The 22,046-nt window shown below is 42.6% G+C and overlaps 1 protein-coding gene across 1 annotated transcript in view; it reads right to left on the reverse strand.

Moving 5' to 3' along the window:
* The window catches only part of LOC145401012 (membrane-associated guanylate kinase, WW and PDZ domain-containing protein 1-like), a 554,078-nt gene extending 532,032 nt beyond the window's left edge, over positions 1 to 22,046 (reverse strand). Inside the window, exon 1 of the mRNA XM_080273379.1 lies at positions 21,335 to 22,046. Coding sequence (XP_080129505.1) covers positions 21,335 to 21,773 — 439 coding nt within the window. The 5' untranslated portion in view covers positions 21,774 to 22,046. The remainder of the gene's footprint in view (positions 1 to 21,334) is intronic.

Consider the following 22,046-nt stretch of genomic DNA (forward strand, 5'->3'; position numbering starts at 1 on the left):
AGCTGGGATGCATCAATCAAATAACCAAATAACCATACCACTGTCTACTACCACTATCTTCTCTTTCTTCATCTGTGCCTCGTGTCTATCGTACTCTTCTCTAACCCTCACTTTATCCCTGTCCACTGCCACTGTATGCTGTTTCACCGTCTACAGCCCGTCTCTATCTTAATCCTATCTTACCCTTCTGTTCCCCACTTTAGGTCACTGCGTAAAGTGAGTGGGGGAGAGTGTGAGGGGCGGCTGTGTGACCCCTACAGGTGCTACTTTATTATCACCATCACCACCACAACCCCATCCCCATAACAATAACTGGGATGGGTAGGATGTACAGGCAACCAAAAAAAGTACTGACCCTCTTCCCTCATTCTAAAACACTGACGAAGCATTGAGATATATACAGCCAAGTGTGATTATAAAGTGCACTGTTATTATCTTTGGTAAATAATTGGACTGAAAATCGCACAAACGTTCACATTCTGGGTACTGTTTTTTTTCTTTTCTTTTCTTTAAGGCACTAGGTAAATAGATTCACGTGTGTCCTACAAAACTCGCTCATTTTCACATCCATCGTACGCCAGGTGTGCCATATATTTTTTTACTGATTATACACAGGTACAAGACAATCAATAAAACAAGCATTAGAGTGGCCAGCGGTAATGGGTCACTCCTCTGTTCATTTTTATTCAAGGTCAATGCAGATTATTTAAAGTCTTGATGCAGGGAGTTATAATTTGTTTTTTCGTTTACCATGACCAATCACTTACCCCCCATCTCGTAAATAAGTCACAACAACAACAACAACAACAACAACAACAATAATAATAACAATAATAATAATAATAATAATAATAATAATAAAAATAAAATAACACTACAACAATAACTACTATTACTACTACTACTACTACTTCTACTAAACGAAATAAAGCAGGTTGACTTTACTACTACAACTACTACTTCTACCATACGGAATAGAGCAGGTTGACTTGACTTTACTACTAGTACTAATACTAGCTAATGATGATGCCATATTACCTCCTTCTAGGTGTAGGGCTCGAGGCTAGGCTAAGGGTAGATGGCCAGCCTATGTCCCCTGGTGGCATTACATGATCCAATAAGCACAAAAATAATAGATTCGGGAGCTTCAAGGCCCTTTTGGTTAATGCCCTTGGTGTGGTGTGGTATGATGTGGTGTGGTGGGGTGCGGTGGGGTGTAATGTGGTGTGGCGTCGTGTGGTGTGGTGTGGAAGAGTGTTTGTGAGTGTTGTGGTGTGACGGTGGTATTCGTATGGTGTGCTGTGTGGTGTAATGTGGTGTGGTGTGGCGTTGCTAAAGTCTGCTGGAGTGAGGCATCTCGCGTCCGAAAATAGTTAGTGAATGACAGACGGACATGGACACCCCTAGAGACGTACCCCCATTAGAAAAAAAAAAAAAAATCCAGTCACCTCTTGGGAATCGAACAGCCTCGGGAAAATCACTAGATGACCTTCCTTTGTACTCCTTCTCTCCTTCCTTCCTTCCTTCCCTCGTTCACCTCAGTCCCTCCTTCACAGACCCTCTTTCCTTCAGTCATTATACTCTTGACTTATCGCTTCCTCCCGCATTCTCTTCTCTCCCTCCCTTCCTTCCTCAATCATCATAGCCATTAATGTTCCCCCCCTTCACTGAATCTTCCATCCCACCGTCATCTTACTCTGTGACCTCTCCTTCCCTTCCTCCTTCCCTCCCTCCATCACTCTGGTATTTATTGTCCCTCCTAATTCACTGACCCCTCCATCCTTCCATCTTTGACCTCACCCTTCATCCTTCCTTCCATTCTTAACCTCATTCATTCACGCTTCCTCTTCACTCTGTCTTTCTCTCCCCCTCTTATTCACTGACCCCTTCTTCCTTCTATCATCTTACTCTTCCACCACCCCCTTCCTAATTCCCTTCATTCCTCCTTGTCTCCCTGCACGATACTCGTTACACCTAATACATTCTGTCTGTGTGGAAAATATCTATACCCATACTGCAAATTAACAAACTGTAGTCGAAAGGGGTGTAAATCATCTTGCGAGGTTAGATTAGGTTAGTCTGCTAGGGGTTAAGCTGGGCTGGGTTAGTCTGTTGGATTTAGATCAGGTTGGGGTTTAGTTAGTATGTTAGGGTTAGGTTAGGTTAGGTTAGCTTAGCTTATGTGAAGTGAGGTGAGGTGAGATGAGGTTAGGCAAGGTTAAGTTAGGTTAGGTTAGTCTGTTGTGTTTGTAAAGTATGATAGATGATCCTGGGAAGGGAAAACTCAGCACGCGGTGGTGAAATGGCCTACAGCATGGAAACAGACACCTACATCGAATTCGAATCGGTGTTCCAGGTGTGGCCTACCTCTAGAGTCAAAGAAACAACTATAGTCTCAGTTCCGTTTGAAGAAAATTTACAACAGGCGAAATAAATGAAAACCGTATCTCTACTTTAGTGTGTTTCAGAAGCTTAGACATTTCCGCTGTGTATTCGTCCAACTTTTTGAAGAACCTTGTGTCTCTGGCCCGTATTCTCGTCAGGTAAGAAGGAGCTTCTCTAACATCTCTTCGTTAACGATTTATTTTCCAAACTATTAATTAATATTCCCTAGTTTGCTCCTTATGATTTTTTTAATATCGACATAAATTCCGTGACTAACACATAAAAGGGAGTTAATCCCCGAGCTAGGCAACTGGGGCCATACAGCCCCGCTAGGTTACAGGAGCGCGCTACCATTCCCGGCACGGCAGCCCCGGGCGAGGCTCGAACTTACGAACTCCTGGCCACGAGCTCGACGCTCTACCACTAAGCCATCGTGCCCCCAGCTAACACACAAGAATATGGTGACGGAGCGGAATCAGAAATAAATCGGTAAGAAAGACGTGTAAGTAAGCTTCCAAACCGTAGTGGAATACCTCTGTCTGTAGTGAATAGTTCTGGCCTTGTGTGCATTGCGTAGTCGGTGGAATTACTCTACCGTACAGGTGTTGTGAGGCCGACTTAATGAGGTGAAATTCCGCGTGTGGGTGTGAAGAGTTTGGTTTGTGGGGGTGATGCTGAGAATTTGTAAGACGTAGATTCTTAACCCCTTCGATACGGCGACGTCTCTCTCCCTCTCTCTCTCTCTCTCTCTTATATTACATTGGCGGGTGTCCTTGAAATCGAGGGATTACAGAACACTTTATTTAACCACTGCTGTTCTAAAAATCTCTCCCAGATTAAGTAAAATTGGCTGGAGATAAGACTTAGAGAGAGAGAGAGAGAGAGAGAGAGAGAGAGAGTCATCGTATGGAGAGGTTAAACTGACGTAAATTCACTTCTATCGGGAAGAAAAACAGGGTGAACAGGGGAAGAAAAAGAGGGTGAACAGGACAAGCAGAAATAACTAATAAAAATAAAGTAATGAAAAATAAAATACGATATACATGAAAATGCAAAATTAAATAAATCCACGGACGAATGGGTGGCCTTGCATGGTTTAAAATTATGGTATTCCCTTTCTCTTTGTAAAATTTTAAATGCTCCTTTTCTGGGGATAGTATAGTATTGTAAAGAGAAACAGGTCAGTGGAGGACAAGGATGAAATATTGTATGAAATAAGTGTGAGATGTGAGGGAGGAAAGAATGATGGGGTGAATAAGGCAGGAGAGAAAGACAGGGTGAGGGAGGGGAGAAGGATGGCGTGTGAGAGGCAGGGGAGAAGGATGAGTGGATGGAGGGACGGAGGAGAGAAAGGATGGAGTGTGGGAGACAGAAAAGGATGGGATGGGTGAAGGATGGAGTGAATAGAGAAAGATGGAACGATGGAGGATATAAATATGGAGTTAGGGAAGGAAGGAAAGGAGAGAAAGATGGAGTGAGGGAGGAAAGAGAAAAAGACGGAGGGAGGAAAGATGAGAGAGATGGAGTGAGGGAAGAAAGGAGAGAAAAATGGAGTGAGGAAGGAAAGGGAGAAAGACGGAGTAGGAGGGAACGGGAGGAAGATGGAGTGAAGGAGGGAGGGAGGAGAGAAAGATGGAGTGAGTGAGAGAGGGAGGGAGGGAGAAGAGATGAACGGAGGAGAGAAAGGAGGAGGGAGGAGAGGAGAGGTAGGAGGAAGCCGTGGCCAGTAAAGGTGTCAGAGGGTGTGAGAAGAAACACTTGTACACACACACACACACACACACACACACACACACACACACACACACACACACACACACACACCACACATACCTCTTCCCTTACCAGACGTGCTTAAATCCATCTCTCTCTCTCTCTCTCTCTCTCTCTCTCTCATTACCTTCCTTTTTCAGTCAACAGTCTGTCTCCCTAGCTTAACAGATTCGTCTGGCCTTAACCCCTTTAAACCCCAGACATCAGGGCTTTTTATTCAGGTCTTTTTTATCTGCCAACCACCAGACGATTTTCTTCAGCTGAGGGAAACCCGTGGCCTCTGAGTGGTTAAGTGGAATATTCAACGCAACCTCAACGCCGAGAACATTGCGTACTTTTATTATTCTCTCCGACAAGTGACATTCTTTTCACCCCTGTCTGTTTGTTTGTGAATCTGTCTGTTGCCAGGATTACTCAAAAACTAAAAGAGAGATCTGGACTAAATTTGGTGGGTAGATAGCCCATGTCCCAGGGAACAATCGATTAACTTCTGGGACCGATCCGGATCGTATTACAGACGGTGGATCCGAAAACATTTTTTGCGAAACCCTAATCAGTGATGAGAAACCCTATTATAAAGGGTACTTTGAAAATTACGTTGCCCTTATTTATAAAATGTAGCATGTTTCTTAATATCAATCAACAAAATTAATTTTAAAAAAATGTTAGAAATGATCCAGATCATATTCCTGATCTAATCTGGATTCATTAGAAATTATAATATTGGCAGTTGTCAAGTATATTACATATAAATTGGTAAGCAAATTATGTTGTCCTTGTTGGAGAGATGCGCCCCACTGAGCGTCCCTCTAGTTGTGTATATACGGGTAGCCCACTAGTGCTTGCCCTGAAAAATTTGCAGGATTAACTAACAGCCTCTCCATCACAAAATGTTAGTAAATACCATTACATGTGTTTCCATATCGTTACTGAGGCCATAATGACCAATGACGACCAAAAAGTCGAAAAAATGATTTACGCATATTTTCACGTGTCGCGATCTCCAACAATTTCGCGCCGTCTTGTCGCGCACAATCGCCATAATTTTTGTTTCATATTTTTGACTTCCTGGACTTACCCCGACCTAATGCAAAAAGAACAGGTCGATATTCATTACCGTTCCCGTGAAAGAAACGAACAAACGCACAGATACACATATACACAACTTGGCTATATTATTTAGACAGGTTGTATGGTCTGTTCTTTCTACCCTAATTATAACTCTACTTAGTCTCTCTCTCTCTCTCTCTCTCTCTAATTATACCTACATTAACTCCCCCTCCCCCTCTCTCGCTCTTCATAATCATACCCACATTAGCTTAACCCCCTTTCTCTCCAGCTTCCGCCCCTCTCTCTATATCTTGCTCCCCCTCTTTCTTTACAGTTTGCCCCACTCTCTCTAGAGCTTGCCCTCTCTCTTTTCATTCTTTGCCCCCCGCTCTCTCTCTCTCTCTCTCTCTAGCTTAACCGCTTGCCCCCTCTCTCTTTTTATAGTTCTCCCCTCTCACTCTACCTTGCCCCCCCCTCTCTCTCTATCTTGCCCCCCTCTCTCTCTCTATCTTGCCCTTTCTCTCTCTCTCTCTCTCTAGTTTGCCCCTCCCTCTTTCTAGCTCTTCCCCTCTTTCTCTAGCTTGTCCTCTCTCTCTAGCTCGTCCCCCTCTTTCTCCAACTTGCTCTCCTCTCTTTCTCGACGTCGCTCTCTCTAGCTTGCTCCCCTCTCTTTTTCTAGTTTGTCCCCCCTCTCTCTCTAGTTTGCTACCCTCTCTTTTTCTAGCTTGCCCCCTCTTTCTCTAACTTGCCCCCTCCCTCTCTCTCTGTCTAGCCCACACCCTATTGCTCTAACATTCTTCCCTCCCATCTTCTCTCCCTGTCTCTCTCTAGGTTATGTATACGAGTCTCCCTCCCTCTCTCTCTCTCTCTCGGTTATGTATACGGTTCTCTCTCCCTCCCCCCCTCTATCTCTCTCGGGGCTATGTATACGAGTCTCCCCCCCACCCTCTCTCTCTCTCTCTCTCTCTCTCTCTCTCTCCCCGGGTTATGTATACGAGTCTGTGCCCCACTCAACTGAACCCCACGTCAGTCTGATGTCTACCTCTGCTCTACATGTGTCTCTATAATGCAACTACAGTACATGGGTTTGCTATCCTTACGTGTACGCGTGTATACTGTGTCTGTGTATCATTTTATATCGTATCCATGTGTCATTTTATCTCATGTGTACCTGTAGGTGTGTGTTTATCTGTAGCGTATTAACTGCACTGTAAAGTATATGTGCGTATCTCCAGTGTACATGTGTTCGTTTATCTGCGGTGTACATGTGTGTTTATCTGCAATACGTACATCTGTGTTTATCTACAATATTCATGTGTATCTTAACTGCAGTGTACGTGTGTGTATCCAGTGTCGAATCGGACGTGTACATGCATTTGTCTGTACTTGTGTGTGTTTATTGCCAGTCTACATGTGTATCTCCACTGTACACACAAAGTAATATGGCTGTGTGTGTGTGTGTGTGTGTGTGTGTGTGTGTGTGTGTGTGTGTGTGTGTGTGTGTGTGTGTGTAGTTCGGTTTTATATTTAGCGCTACACACCTTTATTAAAAACACGTTATATTAATGTGCAGATATTTCCACTGCTCTCTCTCTCTCTCTCTCTCTCTCTCTCTCTCTCTCTCTCTCTCTCTCTCTCTCAGCACATATAGACCACTGTGTTACTCTACCTTCCTGTGCCCCATTGCCATAGTCACGTTCTTCAGCTCTAACGGGCCACTCCAACACCATCCACTCACCCAATAGAGCGCTTCAATTACCTTTATCATTTACCTCACATTAAGCCCTGCCCAGGATTTGTGTGTGTGTGTGTGTGTGTGTGTGTGTGTGTGTGTGTGTGTGTGTGTGTGTGTGTGTGTGTGTGTGTGTGTGTGTTCGGCATAAGTAACGATTATAACGACGAAACCGTAGCTATATATTCTTACAGAGTTATAGATCTATCTTTGTATATATCTGTATATATCTATCTATATGTATATCGATTTATTTATCTATCTATATACTTGTATGAAGAAATACTTCCATCATTATATAGATTTTTTTTTTTCATCTCCAGGGGATTTTGAATTGTGCATGAGTAGCCTAACGGTCATAACGGAGATAACCGTGTTCTGTGTGTGTGTGTGTGTGTGTGTGTGTGTGTGTGTGTGTGTGTGAGAGAGAGAGAGAGAGAGAGAGAGAGAGAGAGAGAGAGAGAGAGAGAGAGAGAGAATCATACCGTTCTTATACTTGACATGAATAACAATAAAAAACGGAGAAAGTCAAAGCGATATTCTGATTTTTCTTTTTTACTGATATCCTGTCTTTACTACGAAGCTGTCTGTCATCGTCACAACGCTTTATTTATTTATTTATTTACTTCTTCCAGTCGTCACATTACTTCATTCTGCTGAGAGTACAAGAGACAAAGTAATATTACTAATATTATTCTCACGGCCCGGGAAACTATACTCATTTTACTCTAACTTGGCCGAAAACTACCGTACCCTCTCTCCATCTTGAATGCCGAGTTGCAACAATACATATAACACTTGAATACAGTACCAGTCACGAAGAAGTGCTATGGAATGGATGTAGAGTCGCAGCACAGAATTCTTCCAACACTGAGCTTCGTGAAATAAACTACAAAAGGACGAAAAATTCTAGGCCAAGTTAAGTGAAAGAATTACAGTCACGAAGAAGTGCTATGGAAAGGATGTTAGGGCCGTAGTATTATCTGCTTCTGCTACTGAAATAAGCTACAATAGGATGAAAATCTGGGCCAAGTTAAGGGGAAAGAACTATAGCATTTCAATCTACCAAACGCCTGAGGATTTTACTTAGCAAAGAGTGAGTTAATAAAGCCTGAGTTAACCTTATTACTCTTTACTTCCTCACTCTCTTGGCAAAGGTTGGTACAGCGGAGAAGCCAGAGACACAGGGACCCTTATTCACCTTTTCCTAAGCGATTTATTTTGACCCGTATTCTCCTCGTTTCAAACAGCTCCCTAACACCCTTTCCTAAGCGATTTATTTTTACCCGTACTTTCGTCGTCTGAGGAAGCTCCCATACACCTTTTCCTAAGCGATTTATTTTGACCCGTATTCTCTTTTTTTGAGGAAGTTCCCTAACACCTTTTCCTAAGCGATTTATTTTGACCAATATTCTCGTCGTTTAACAAAGTTCCCTATCACTTTTCCTATGCGATTTACGTTTATTATTAGACATTACCGTCCTCCTCTGTTACAAAAATCCTTCCAATATCGCCGTACTCTGCATAAATAACGTACAAAAAGATATTAGCCACCCACATCAGAAAATAAATCGCTAAGGAAGAGGTGCTAGGGAGCTTCCTTAACCGACGTGAATACCGGACAAGCACATTACCATACCCCCCCCGTCCACCCCAAACCCCCCCCCCCCGCCACAGAGCAGCGGGGTGGGCACGTAACGGACAACGCCTGACAAACACCCACGTTCCTAGCACCTCTTCCTTAGCGATTTATTTTTGGTTACGGCTAGTTTTTACCAATATGTATGTTGTTTATCCTGAGTATGGTGGTATTTGCATGATTTATATGACGCAGATGATAGTAAGGATTAATAAGGCAAATAAATCGCTTAGGAAGAGGTGCTACTGAGCTTCCTTAACTGACGAGAGTACGGGCTCCAGATAACGATACTCAAGCCAACTGAATCTCTTGGCTGCGGTTAACGTGTATGATCGATTTAGCCTTGCTGCCTACGGACGATTTTAAGCCTTTGGGGGAGAGGGGTGTTGTGGAGGGGTCAGTGGAGAGAGAGAGAGAGAGAGAGAGAGAGAGAGAGAGAGAGAGAGAGAGAGAGAGAGAGAGAGAGAGAGAGAGGTCATTTATACACCTGTGATAATTACGTGTGCTTAGCCTGCATCCCACATTACAGAACGCAGTCAGCAACCATACAGAAAGGCCAAGTACGTTCCATCATCACCATGTGGTTCAAAAATCACACACACACACACACACACACACACACACACACACACACACACACACACACACACACACACACACACACACACAATCCCCAGTGCTGTGCAGTTCATTCATTCATTCGAAGTTTTCCTGCACATATAGTGCAGGCAGGGCCATACATTAGCCCGGTCAGTGGGGTATATGGGCTGGTTAAACAATAGTAAGTGGGGAGGACAGGACCTGGGGATTGCCCAGCACACACGTCCTGTCTCCTGGCTGGCTTTGTGGTGTGTGTGCTGTGCAGTAACGAGAAATTAACACTAAGGCGGTGCTAGTCACGAAGAAGTGTTGTGGAAAGGGTGTGGCGCCGTAATATTCTGCCACTACGAGAAGTAAGCTGCAGAAGGTCGAAATTTCCAGCCCAGTTGAAATGAACAGACTACAGGCGAGGGGAGACAGTGGCCGAGAGAACCTGTCCAAAGATCTTGTAGTAAAAAGGTAAATAAGTAAATAAATAAAATAAATAAAAGGTACAGTTTTTCAGTATCGGTATCTATTTATGGGTTACGCCAGGGTACCCGCCCACGTTGCTACGTTATTTATATAAACGTGAATAATTAGGTCAAGTTTCTATCTATCTGTGTATCTATCCTCCTACCTATCAGTTAAACTATCTATCTGTTCTTTATTCCTTATCTGTCTATCTGTCTGTCTGTCTGTCTGTCTGTCTGTTTACCTATGAATTAATCTCTGTCAGGGCCCGGATCTAAGCTATTCAGTCCTGACATGTAATGTAAGTGACCAATCACCACCCCCTGAGTGGCATTATGTGGGCAGTTTTTTTTTCTCCTCTGCATTAAACACACACACACACACACACACACACACACACACACACACACACACACACACACACACACACTGCGTTTACACTGTTAAGGGTTATATCCATTTGAGTACTTTAGTATACTTTATCAGTCTGACTGTATGGTTACCACCCAACGCAGTAAACTGATTCTTGAGCTATAAGACACCACTTGGCTAAGCACTCAAGTCCTGATTCACTCGCTTACTCACTACATCAAATGAGTGGATGGAGGGCGCCCATAACAAGCACCGGACATTATACAAAACTGAAAAAAACACCCTTATGGTTTGGACAACTCTATTAATTTAAGGTCGTTAATTCCAGATACCACCAATTTATTTAGCTAAGAGTGAGTCATAGGAGCCTGAGTGTAAATATTGTCAACATTAACCCTCTCATCTTCAGGGCAACTCTAATATGTCCATTCTAATTCTTCGTTATATTCATCTGACAGTGCCACCTAGGAGTCTGAGTTATAATACGGTAAGTCAATAGAGAGAATATTATTAATTTTCCTAGTATGGTAAGGACAAACTTCAAGAGCTTCCCATTTTGTCTGTTTTTATCGTGGTGTTCACAATACATCTGAGTGTAAACCAGCTGTACTCACGGTAATGTTCTTCCTACTTCTGGCAGTCCTGGGCAGTATCCATAGCCTTCCTGGGGCTGAGGTGCGTTTATGTTTACCATTTTTGTTATTTTTTATGTAAGGAAGAAGGAATCAAAGGCCTGAATCACAGTGTCAATCGCTTCACAACAAAACAAGAGTGAATGATGATATTAAAAGGATAAAAGAACAAAAACTATTTCTAACAATATTTCCCTACTAAGGAGACATCACACTAACTGGCTTAGATCCTTTATACATACTAAGATCCTTTATACATACTAACTGGCTGAGATCCTTTATAAATACGAGTACCGTCCTTAGTTACAGATTTCCATACTGTTACCTACTGCAACACCTCACACTGAATGGTCTCTTGTAAGTATGACCACTCTTACTAATATACTTCATACACTCGCCTAACATTTACCGACCTAACCCTGACCTAACTCAATCTACTTTGTCGTGAAGAGGAAAAAGTTATCCGAATCGATTTACAGTTTGGAAATTTACGTCCCACCAAAGTACGAGCAACGGTACAACCAAATGATTTCTGTGTGTGTGTGTGTGTGTGTGTGTGTTGGCTGCACACACACTGCAATGAGTCTCTTTTGGCTAACGGTAACACAAAAGAGATGTCGGTTCTAAAATTCAACTCGCTATTTCTGAACTGTCAACAGCCAGTCCCAGAAGACGCAGGTACCCGAGGCTAGACTGCTGCGGTCCAGAACATTAAAGGATAAGAGACAAACCTGCATCAAAATAGTAAACATGAACGATGAATATTCGGCCGTCTGTGGAGTTAAGAATCAAATGTACAGTCGCCTAAAGAAGTGATGGCAGATTATCCAGAAGTTTTCGTTCGGTAATAATGCACATACAGTACAGAGTGGTCGATGCATTCTGAAACACTGCCATCGCTTCTTGGGGCGACTGTACAAGGCACGGTTATGACTACGACCGTCGCCTATAACCACCACACCAGGCTTCTTGATTTCTGGCGCGGCTCAACCCAAGTACCTGTATAGCGGTGCGTCTGGTGAGGAGTAAGTGGCTTTACCTGGAAGGAGGCGGGGGACTTGGGGCAAAGCGGCTTATACGCCACGCTGTATTATTCAAACTGCACTACTCTGCCTACAAAAATCATTTCTTGTTTACCTTTACTCGTACGTTTTGCCTCTCCACGGCTCTATCCTACCCCCTTAATTATTCCTGAGAGGTAGGATGGTATCATTTTCGGCAACCCACCCTGCACTGATGCGAGTGTTTCAGCCTGAGTGTGTGTGTGTGTGTGTGTGTGTGTGTGTGTGTGTGTGAGAGAGAGAGAGAGAGAGAGAGAGAGAGAGAGAGAGAGAGAGAGAGAGAGAGAGAGAGAGAGAGAGACTTAATTCCTCCTAGAATATTTGATGGATCTAAATGAAACTTTCCAGATGAGTTCGTCTGGTTACTCCGAAGGTCTTCCTCTACATACTCGTACGATATTCCAACCATGCCTTTTTCAGGGTGGGTCATCCTCCCCCCTTTCAGCAAATAAAAAATTCCTAGAAATATGGAAATGAAAGAAGATATGGCTTTCACATCTTATTGTACTGTGGAATCTCGTCCGTAATGTAATATTTGGGGAGTGTGACCCCCCCAGTGATTCTTGAGGCCTCAGCTCCTCCTCAAAATAAAAGAAATAATTAGAAATAGGGAAAAGTGAGCTCATAGATTTCAACGAAACTTTTCAGGTCAGTTCGTCTGGTGTCGTGATAATGTCTTTCGCTATATAAAAGTTGCCAGTACTCTCAGGGGGCAGCCCCCATTCCAAACTTGAATGCAAAACAGAAGAAGGAGGGTAGATATCGCTTTGACATCATAGTACACGTTGTAGAATGAACTCCCATCCGCTGACTACTACTCACTGAGTTAATCCTGGGTTATCACCCACTCCTATTTGCCACCAGTGCCATCATGCGGCTTTTGCTCTGAGTTACAAGCCGCTTTTATAACGCAGTAATATTTTATTGTTATTCTCTCAAATCCCCATATATATCGCAGGGCTGGATATGCAGTTACCAGGTTTACTCTGAATGCACAGAATGAAACTGCACATCTACGTAATTTTTATTCATGATCTTACTGTCATATAATTAGAACACAGAAATGGAATCACGCAAATATTATTCTAATAGGATTAGCTAAAGTAATAACGTGTTTTCAACATTCAGCAAGTTTCCTTCTGCTACACAGACAACAACCGTGACACTTGTTACTTTTTTTTTTTTTTTTTTCCAAATCCACGTATAGCCTGTCACTGATGCCTGTCCCTAACTTGCCATTTCTCCAATGTGTACTTTAGCGTTGCTGTAAATACTTGACTCATACATCCCCTACCATTCCGGAAAACACTGACCTTCACTCATCAGATATTCACATCTTTCTCATCTTCAGTAGGCTACTCCTTATTCCCTTGACTTCAGCACTCCTCCCGTCTGGTCTCTCTCTCTCTCTCTCTGTATACAGTATGCATGCACACTTCGCTTCACTCATCACTAAGTCCGCCCGCCCTAACTTCCTTCCGCTCTTCCCACCATCTTAGCCCCTCCCTTCTTCCTCCATCTCTTCCCTCCCCCTTCCCCCTCCCTCATCTGCTGACTCTCCTCCCTACCCCTCCCTCCCTTCCTCCTCTGTTCCTTCATCTCTTCCCTCCACATCCTCCCGACTCACCTGATCTCCCTACCTCCCCCTTCGTCTCTTCCCTCAACCTCCTCCTCCCTCATCTGCTGTCTTCTCTCTCACTCCTTCTCCCTTCAGTTCTTCCCTCTGCCTCCCCCTCCCCCTTCCTTATTCTCCCTCCCTCCCTCCCCCCTCCCCTGCTACGCCAAGGGAGGGTCGATGGCGTAATGGCTTTGTGTATGGCAAGTGGAGTGAGGCAAGCGAGGTGTTATGCATTACCTGGGAACACACACACACACACACACACACACACACACACACACACACACACACACACACACACACACACACACACAGCCATGTTTACAGAGCCCATCCACCCGCGTCAGCCCTATACCTCTTCTCAGGCGGCCATGACTCACTCAGGTAAATGAAACAGCATGGCCTCACCTGGAATATCATACTAGAGTTGTCCCGTATCCACGTCAGGTAAGATGGCTCCCAAGAACCTGTTCTTTAGCGTTTTATTTTTGGATATGGTAGGTTAACATCCTTTCATACGTTATTTATGCAATGTATGGCAGTGTCAGCAGGATTTGTAAAACACAATAGGGCATGATGTAATATGCAAAATAAATCGCTTGGGAAAAGGCGTTAGGGAGCTGAATAAAACAGTCTTAGGGTAGATGAAAAAGAAGAGTTATCCCGACAAGGAGAGGGATACTAACGACAAAATAAACCTCTGGAAAATTATATATGTGCTTCCTAATAATAACTGCATTACCTCATTACTTAACCCTTTCATGGTCGAGGCAATTCTAGTATTTCCGCTAACGAAGGATTATTTTATTCTGCAGGGAGGGAATCACAAGAGTCTGAGATGTTAATATTTTCGCCATTAATTACCTCTATGGACAACACTATGCCTTTTTTTTGTACCTTAACTTTGTCACAATCTCTCTCTCTCTCTCTCTCTCTCTCTCCTTTTGCTTAATTCACGAAGCTCAGTGGCACAAACAGACAATAGCTGTACAACCTTTCCACTGCACTTCTTGTTGACTAACATCATACTCTGCGCTAATCGCTTACAATGGAGAGATGACAATTTTAGGCCAAGTTAGGGTAAAAAGAGTATAGTATGATTTTTCACCAAACTTCAGACGATTTTATTTAGCTAAGAGTGGTTTATATCAATCTGAGTCTTAAATAAACCTCTTCACTACGAGATATTTTCCCTAAACTGAATAATCCCTCTATTAGGATGGCTTTATTTTACGATGACGGTGTTTTTATTTGTCTTAATATTTCCAGACGATTTCATTTTGCTTAAGAATCTGAACAGGAGGGGTGAGATACAGCCCCTTTTAACCCTTTACAACATGATTTTTTTTCCTCAAGTGCATAAAATCGGAAGGAAATAATAAACAAAATATGAAATACGTCCTCTGGCAGAAGGCATAAAAAAAAGTTACCCCAATACGTTAGCAAATAATCAACACCGTTTATCAGTTTAGCCATTCTTGCGATAAAAGGTAAACAAACTCTTTTCAAAGTTATATTCGGGTTCTCTGGTTAAAAAGGAAATAGCAGAGAAAACCACGTGTCTCCCAGCAACAGCAATGATACACAGTGTTTATGCACGCCTCCATTTTCAGATGTTGGCTTTCGTTTCATGGTTCAAACGCGGCGCGAGATGGGTGTTTGTTTAGATCCAGGCTGGCAGCGCGGGAGTTACGTCATCAGTATCAACACGTGACGTCATCAGTATCAACAAACAGCTTCATTCATTACTACACCACAGGGGGAGGCGTACTATTATGGTTGTTCAAGGCCGGGGTTATCGTGTGAAATAAAGGAGCAAGTTTGTGATGCGGTATATCAGGCAATGTAAACCAGTTTTTGTTAGATATCATACGTTATCGGAACCATAGTCTCTAATCTGAACTGTACAATTTCACTCTGCTGACTCACTCTATCAGCATTTACAGCTTCACAGTACAACATTATACCAAAGGTCGTTAAAAATGTCGAGATCATAACAGGGAAATGAACAAAATACGATGCCTTTCTAATATAATCAAGACTTCGCGCCAAAATCTGACCACAACTCTTTTCCTAAAAAAGTTTGAAAATGGCGCCCGTATCCCACATTGGGTTTTATCTTTGGTTGGATTTTTACGAAGCAAGCCAGCGTAGATAATGAGGCAATATTGCCATGTGTCCGTAGGGGCGATATTCCCAACTGCATGAGAGAAATATTGACTCATCCCGCCACCAACACACTGTACCTCCCTTCCCCCTACCATCTCTCCTCCCTCCCTCCCTCCCTCCCAGCGGCCCCTCCCACCGTTGACTCATCTTCTAGCTATTTCACCTTATTCATCAGGTAGCTACAACCAGGAAGGGCAGTGGCAGAAGCGACACTTTCCATGCTGGTCAAATGGACGTATATGCACTTCCCTCCCATTCATACCTAACCCCCGCTTTCACCTCTTCAGTACGATGGCGTCTGATTTGTTTATTACTGCTGCCACCAGATGGTTTTATTATTTTTATTTTATTTACTTATTATTTATTAAAGACTATTTAAAGAGTTTGAAAATCTACATTACTTATAATTTCTTGACTCTCAGACCTAGCGAAATTTCCAGGTAGAAAATAAAATGAAATCTGATAGTTAACTTATCAGTACGATTTTAATTTTGCTACAGGGTTCTACGAAGGGTGTCAGGACAAATATAATTCCACCTTATCTAACACAAAAACCTCTGAGTAGAAAAGGAGTCAATGTACTTCTAAAACTGCAGACGAAATACCGTAACAAATCTCATCACTGCACCAGCACTAAAGAACTAACGAGTATGACCAAAAAATGTGTAAAATTCTGGGAGTGAGAGGAGAGCAGAAATACGTGAGCATCAAAACGTGGCTGGTGTGTGATTATTACCCACCGGGCCGGAAGTGACGTTAGCGCCGTGTCCTTTCCGGTAACCTCAGGATTTCCATTAGGCAAAAGGAAGTAGTGGCAATAATTACGGAAAGAGGCGCTCAGGAGGTACAAAAATTCGCCAAATATTCTCTCTTTTTTTCACTTTCCTCTGCTGGCTAATATTCCTGGGCTAAGAGAGGTTTGGTACGTTTCTCTGTCCAAAGATAATTCAAATTTACACTTTCCTCTTCTGGCTAATATCTGAGAAAGTTTTGGCATGATTTTCTAACAATGATTAGTATGAAGGTCGGGGAAGAAACAGACGGATAAATTTCTACGTGTGAATTAGGAAGTTTAAGTATTATTTTCCGACCATGATTAGTATGAAAAGTTAGTCAGGAAAGAAACAAACGGATATATCCTAAGTGTGAATGAATTACGGTGGAACAGATGGCGATCCTCTTATTCCCCAACTACCTCCACTGATACTCTGGTAGGATAAGTTAGACACAAATGACTATATTTTGCTCACTTTAACTTGGCCTAAAATTGCTGTTTCTCCATCTTTAATACTCATCTGTAACAAGAGATTAACACTAGAATATGGTGCTAGTCACGAAGAAGTGCTATGGGAAGGACGTCAAGCCACAGCGGCCATTTTCTCTGGTACGTGAAATAAGCATCAAGAGGACAAAAATCTGGGTCAGGTTAAAGTGAATAACCTAGAGAACTTTCTGTACCGTACATTAGTAAAGCGTACTTTCACATACTGCAAGTGACATTTATAAGACAAATGTTATCTGTGGTGCAACCCGGATCATCATATCTTATCATGGCCACTTAAAATGATTACATGTATAGATAAGACAGCAAACACACACCGTAACGCATCTGAACTGTACCGATCTTTCTGTTAGGATTCTCGTATTTTAGTGTCTCCTATGTTTACCACCTGCTTAGTCGTAGATGCAGCTTCACACACACACACACACACACACACACACACACACACACACACACACACACACACAAAAGGTCAATGGTAGGAACTCGGGTTATAAGGCAGTAGAGGTCTAAATTGAAGAAAAAAAAAATCATCCTTTATATGGAAATTTTATTTACTGAGAAGATACAACGGCCGCATCTTCCATTTTTCGGGTATAATATTCAAGACAAGTGTATTCAAAATATTAAGCCTTATGATACTGCCATTTGTGTTGATCTAGCTAAATTGGGCAATAATGCATAACCATTTCACATACCTAGTAAATATTCTGAATGGTTAAATAGTAGTGATGAAACTATGCTGTGATATGATTTTGGAAACATGACAGCCTGTGTGATAATAGGCAGTCCCCCTCCACTCACACTCTTCTCTCATTGAAAAAAAAAAATGACGGTTCACACACACACACACACACACACACACACACACACACACACACACACACACACCTTCGCCTGACCTTGCACTGGTATCCTCCACCATCCAGATGTGGGAAGAATCATAATAAAACTTTCACACGATAAAATACGGTACAATTTAGGAATACGATACAGTAATAAAATAAATACCGTAAACAGAAATCGCATCATCAAGGTATTCCGCAAATTATTAAGATTGAACAGGCTTACTACGTTATGGACACAAAATTGGTAGCTTGTAAAATCATTGGGGCACTATCTAGCCATGTCCTTATAGCCTATTATACATTCAAAAATAAGGTCCATGGTTATATATGAGACTTGTAACTCAAACATTAATTCTGAGCACTGCTGGGAAAAGGAAGGATGAGAAAACACACGTAGGCCTACCGAACACACACACAAAAAATATTCACATTCTGAATCTTTAATGCATCCACCCAACCTGGTGAATTTTCATCCTTTTGTTGCTCGTTTCCCGTGACTCAAGGACAGAACAAGACCACGCTACGGCTCTACATCCTTTCCTTTTATTATCGTGACTTGCACCATACAGTATTGTTAGTTCTATTGTTACAGATCAATATTCAAGGTAAAGGCTGTAATTTTTGGCCAATATAAACGGAATAACAACTTTTCTTCCCGTGGACCTTCGCACCTAGCACCGTATTCCAGTGTTCAGTTCTTGTTTCAGCATTCACCATAAACAGACGGCAATTTTAGGCCAAGTTAAAGCCGACAGACTATATCATAAAGCAGCCGACTACACACAACCTCGTCCCCACCACTAACAACTTTCAAATAACACTTCAGAAAGATAGAATGTTTTCCCCAAGGATTTCTCTCCTATGCAATGGAAATGTCTCTCGCAAATTAAAGTATTAGTGATGAGAACTGCATTTTGCGTTGGCTATCGTGGCGGCTTCAATCGTACAGTATCAGCCTTGGAATATATATTTTTAAAGGCAGTTGCGAAGGTGAGTATGGCTTAATTTACCTGTTCCCTTCATACAGGATATATATAACGAAATACGGTATTGTAAAGCCCACAGGAATAAGTGTCTGGCATCTGCTAAAACAACCCACATCAGTTGGATAGCCAAGGATGTCCAGGAGGCTGGTGAACTCTCCCCCATACACTAATACGCCTATGCAGTCTATTAACGCTACTGACACGTGATCATAATTGCTTGTGATGATATTAGCTACGATTTATAACAAAACGCCAGGTTCATTGTAATATGGTCACCGGTTGATCTACTGTACCTTCCATGCATCACACAGTATAGGTAACTATGACTAAAGAACCGTGCAAATTAGGATCTGTTACAAGAAAACACCAAGTGCAGGGAAGGGACCCGTTTTATTGACCGTTTCACCAAGCAGGCTTCTTCGGGAATTCCTGATGAAGCCTGTTTGGTGAAACGTTGAATAAAACTGGTCAATCCCTGCACTTGGTGTTTTTCTGCATACCACCACAGCCAATGCTAAGTCTGCTATCAACTTTTACTAGAACTGATATTCACTTATATATTTTCGGTCTATGATATATTGGTTGCATCCTGAGCTAATGTACATAATGCAATCATAGCCGATATACAAAAATACGTTACTGGCAACCGTATTACGCCACATGATTCATACAATTATTTTAAAACTGAATAATTTTACGGAAAAGGTAGATAACCGATACATTTTGTAAAGGAACGGTACAAGTATCAAGGCCGATTCCGGGATTTTCAGTGAGGAGAGATTCATCCAGTCCTACAGACCTGTTAAAAAAAAAAAAAAAAAAAAAAAACGGCCTACAGTACCGATACATGCATTCTGATGACACCTAGACCACGTAGTAAGATGCACACTCATTACTGGTAGCGATATCGTATCATACTGTACTAATAATATTTCTGAAATCATGTTGGGCATATGTGCCTCCTGGCTGTGCTCATACACATCACCATTCCTTCTCAGCTAAAACTGTTATATACTGTAGAAGACACACCTAAGCCCACATTATGGCTTCACTCCAGTCAGTAAAAGCGTTGTGCCTCTCGCATGCCACCAGCGGACATTCTTAGTTACGGTTGTGCTTATTTCACCCAAGCTGGAAAACAAAGTTATGCTGTGTCCTTAAAGTGGTGGTGGCGGGGGAGCACTACCGGTATGCGGCTTCACCATAACATGAAGGTCACCTGCATACAAAAGACAATATGATAACACCCTCAATAGAATGGCGTCTTTAGTAATTCTTTTTACTTCCATACGATTTTCGCCACCTTATTAGACTTTTCGGACGAGTAATCAGATACGGTATGGTCTTTATTAAATCGTTCACTACAACAGGGCCTCATAAACTTAATAACCTAATCTGACGTCAGCTAAAACATGTGAAATAATCTGCTAAAGAGCTTGATTAATTCAGGACATGTTATCCGGATGTGTGAGGAAGCATAAAATTCATTAAAAAACAAAATAATCTTTAAAAGTTGTGTTTCTCTTCCAAATCAACATGTTATCAGAAGCCAACTGATAATTCAAGATAAAACTGCTGATGACGCACTGACCAAACTATGAAAACAATTGTCATTAAAAATATTTCTTTCATTTGAGTCAGTAAAGCCATGCACACCAGACCTCAGTGTATGATCATGCAGGAAACACACTATACCCTTTTTACCTTAACTTGGCCTAGATTTTCGCCCTTCAACAACTTATCTCACGTAGCTGAGTGGCAGAAGACAATGCTATGACTCTACATCCTTTCCACAGTACTTATTCATAACTAGCATCATATTCTAGTGTTATTATATATTGCTACAGTTCTGCATTCAAGATGGAGAGAGGGCAATTTTAGGCCAAGTTGGAGTAAAAAGGGTATAGGCAATATTGCTCACAGTACACTTTTAGAATTTATCTTATCATTATCTCCTTCCACACAACTGATAACATTCAAGCCACGGCACAGGAAGAATCACATAGAAAACCACCAAGTATGTGACCAACCACCACCTTTCCCTCAAACCATATTCCTGACTAAAAATATGTTCTGCCTATATACTGGTACCTTGGGTGGGAAAAAGGTTAGGATGATTTTTTTTTTTCCTCAGAACAGGTAGGAAAAATTAAAAAAAAAACAAATCCAAACACCAGACTACAGGTGATAATGAATAACTAAAAATATTATGGTGGTAAAAAATGAGAGGACATGAGTATGGATAGCCTAGTGGATGTAAGGATAATGCTCTCCTGATGATGATATGTGTCTGGAGTGAGTGAATGAATGAATGAATGAATGAAACTGTTGTGGTATTGAAAAAAATAAGAGGAAGCGTGAGTTTTGCCAAGTATATATAACCACAAAAAATATGGGATTGTACAGGTAGGCAGTGTAAGCAGGAATGATTCTATTAAAACTCTCGACTGACTGGAGTGAGGGTGTAAATGCCTGTCAAACTGTGGCTCAGTAAAACCATCCATTTCTTTTTTCTTTTTTTAATTTACCGTCATAATTTTGTTCTGCCTTTTTTTTTTTTCTCGCCTATTCTGGTCTTTATTTCTTGTGCAAACTGCCCTTCTCCAAGTCAACGCAACTCTTAACCTAATCTATTCCAACTACACCCAAACTAAGAGCCTGACTTATTCTATCCAAACCTAACCTAACCAACCCTAGCCAAACCTGATTCTAACTACACTTATGCTTACCGTACCTGGAGGAGCGGTGCGGATGACACAGGGGTTGCCGTTACGTGTGCAGTGGTTGATCCAGGCCACGACGTCCCTCTGCGTGTAGCCCGCCACCCGCTGCCCCTGCACCTCCAGCACCAGGGCTCCCGGCGCCAGGGACGGCCCGCCCTTCTGGTAGCGGACCCCGGCGCTGATCTCACCAAGGTAGGGGAACTCGCCATTGTCAGAACCTCCGAGTACGGTGATGCCTGACCCCGCTGAGTTGCCTTCCACACTCACCACAGCCTCCACCACCTGCCCCGACCAGTGATCACTCGTGTCCCCTGCCTCACCGCCGCCCGCCACTGCACCCGCCGGAGGATTGTTGGCGCCAGGGAAGGAGGAGGAGCCACTACTACTGACGGCGGCATCACTAACAAGCCCCTCCTTCGGAAAATCTTGACTCAGAGGGACCTGTAGCATAGTCCACACATGGGTCCCGTTCGTCACAGTACAAATCACGTCATACTATCAAAAGGCTGCACCCTTACCAAACACACTCAACACACCCACACGCAGGGCTCAATTTCTCTCTATCTCTGCTTTTCTACGCCACCCCAACAAAGCCTCAACTTGTCAAAAACTTAGCCATGCTCACTAGGCTACTCTGCAGACTGCCACTTGTTACTTCCCCTGCCATGTTTACCCTTCCTCACACACGCGCCACACCATTGTCGGCTATCCGGGGTGCATTTA

Source organism: Coenobita brevimanus, chromosome 54 (assembly GCF_032717465.1).
Source record: "Coenobita brevimanus isolate Jiangsu-jjx chromosome 54, ASM3271746v2, whole genome shotgun sequence".
In the NCBI taxonomy this organism is placed as follows: Eukaryota; Metazoa; Arthropoda; class Malacostraca; order Decapoda; family Coenobitidae; genus Coenobita; species Coenobita brevimanus.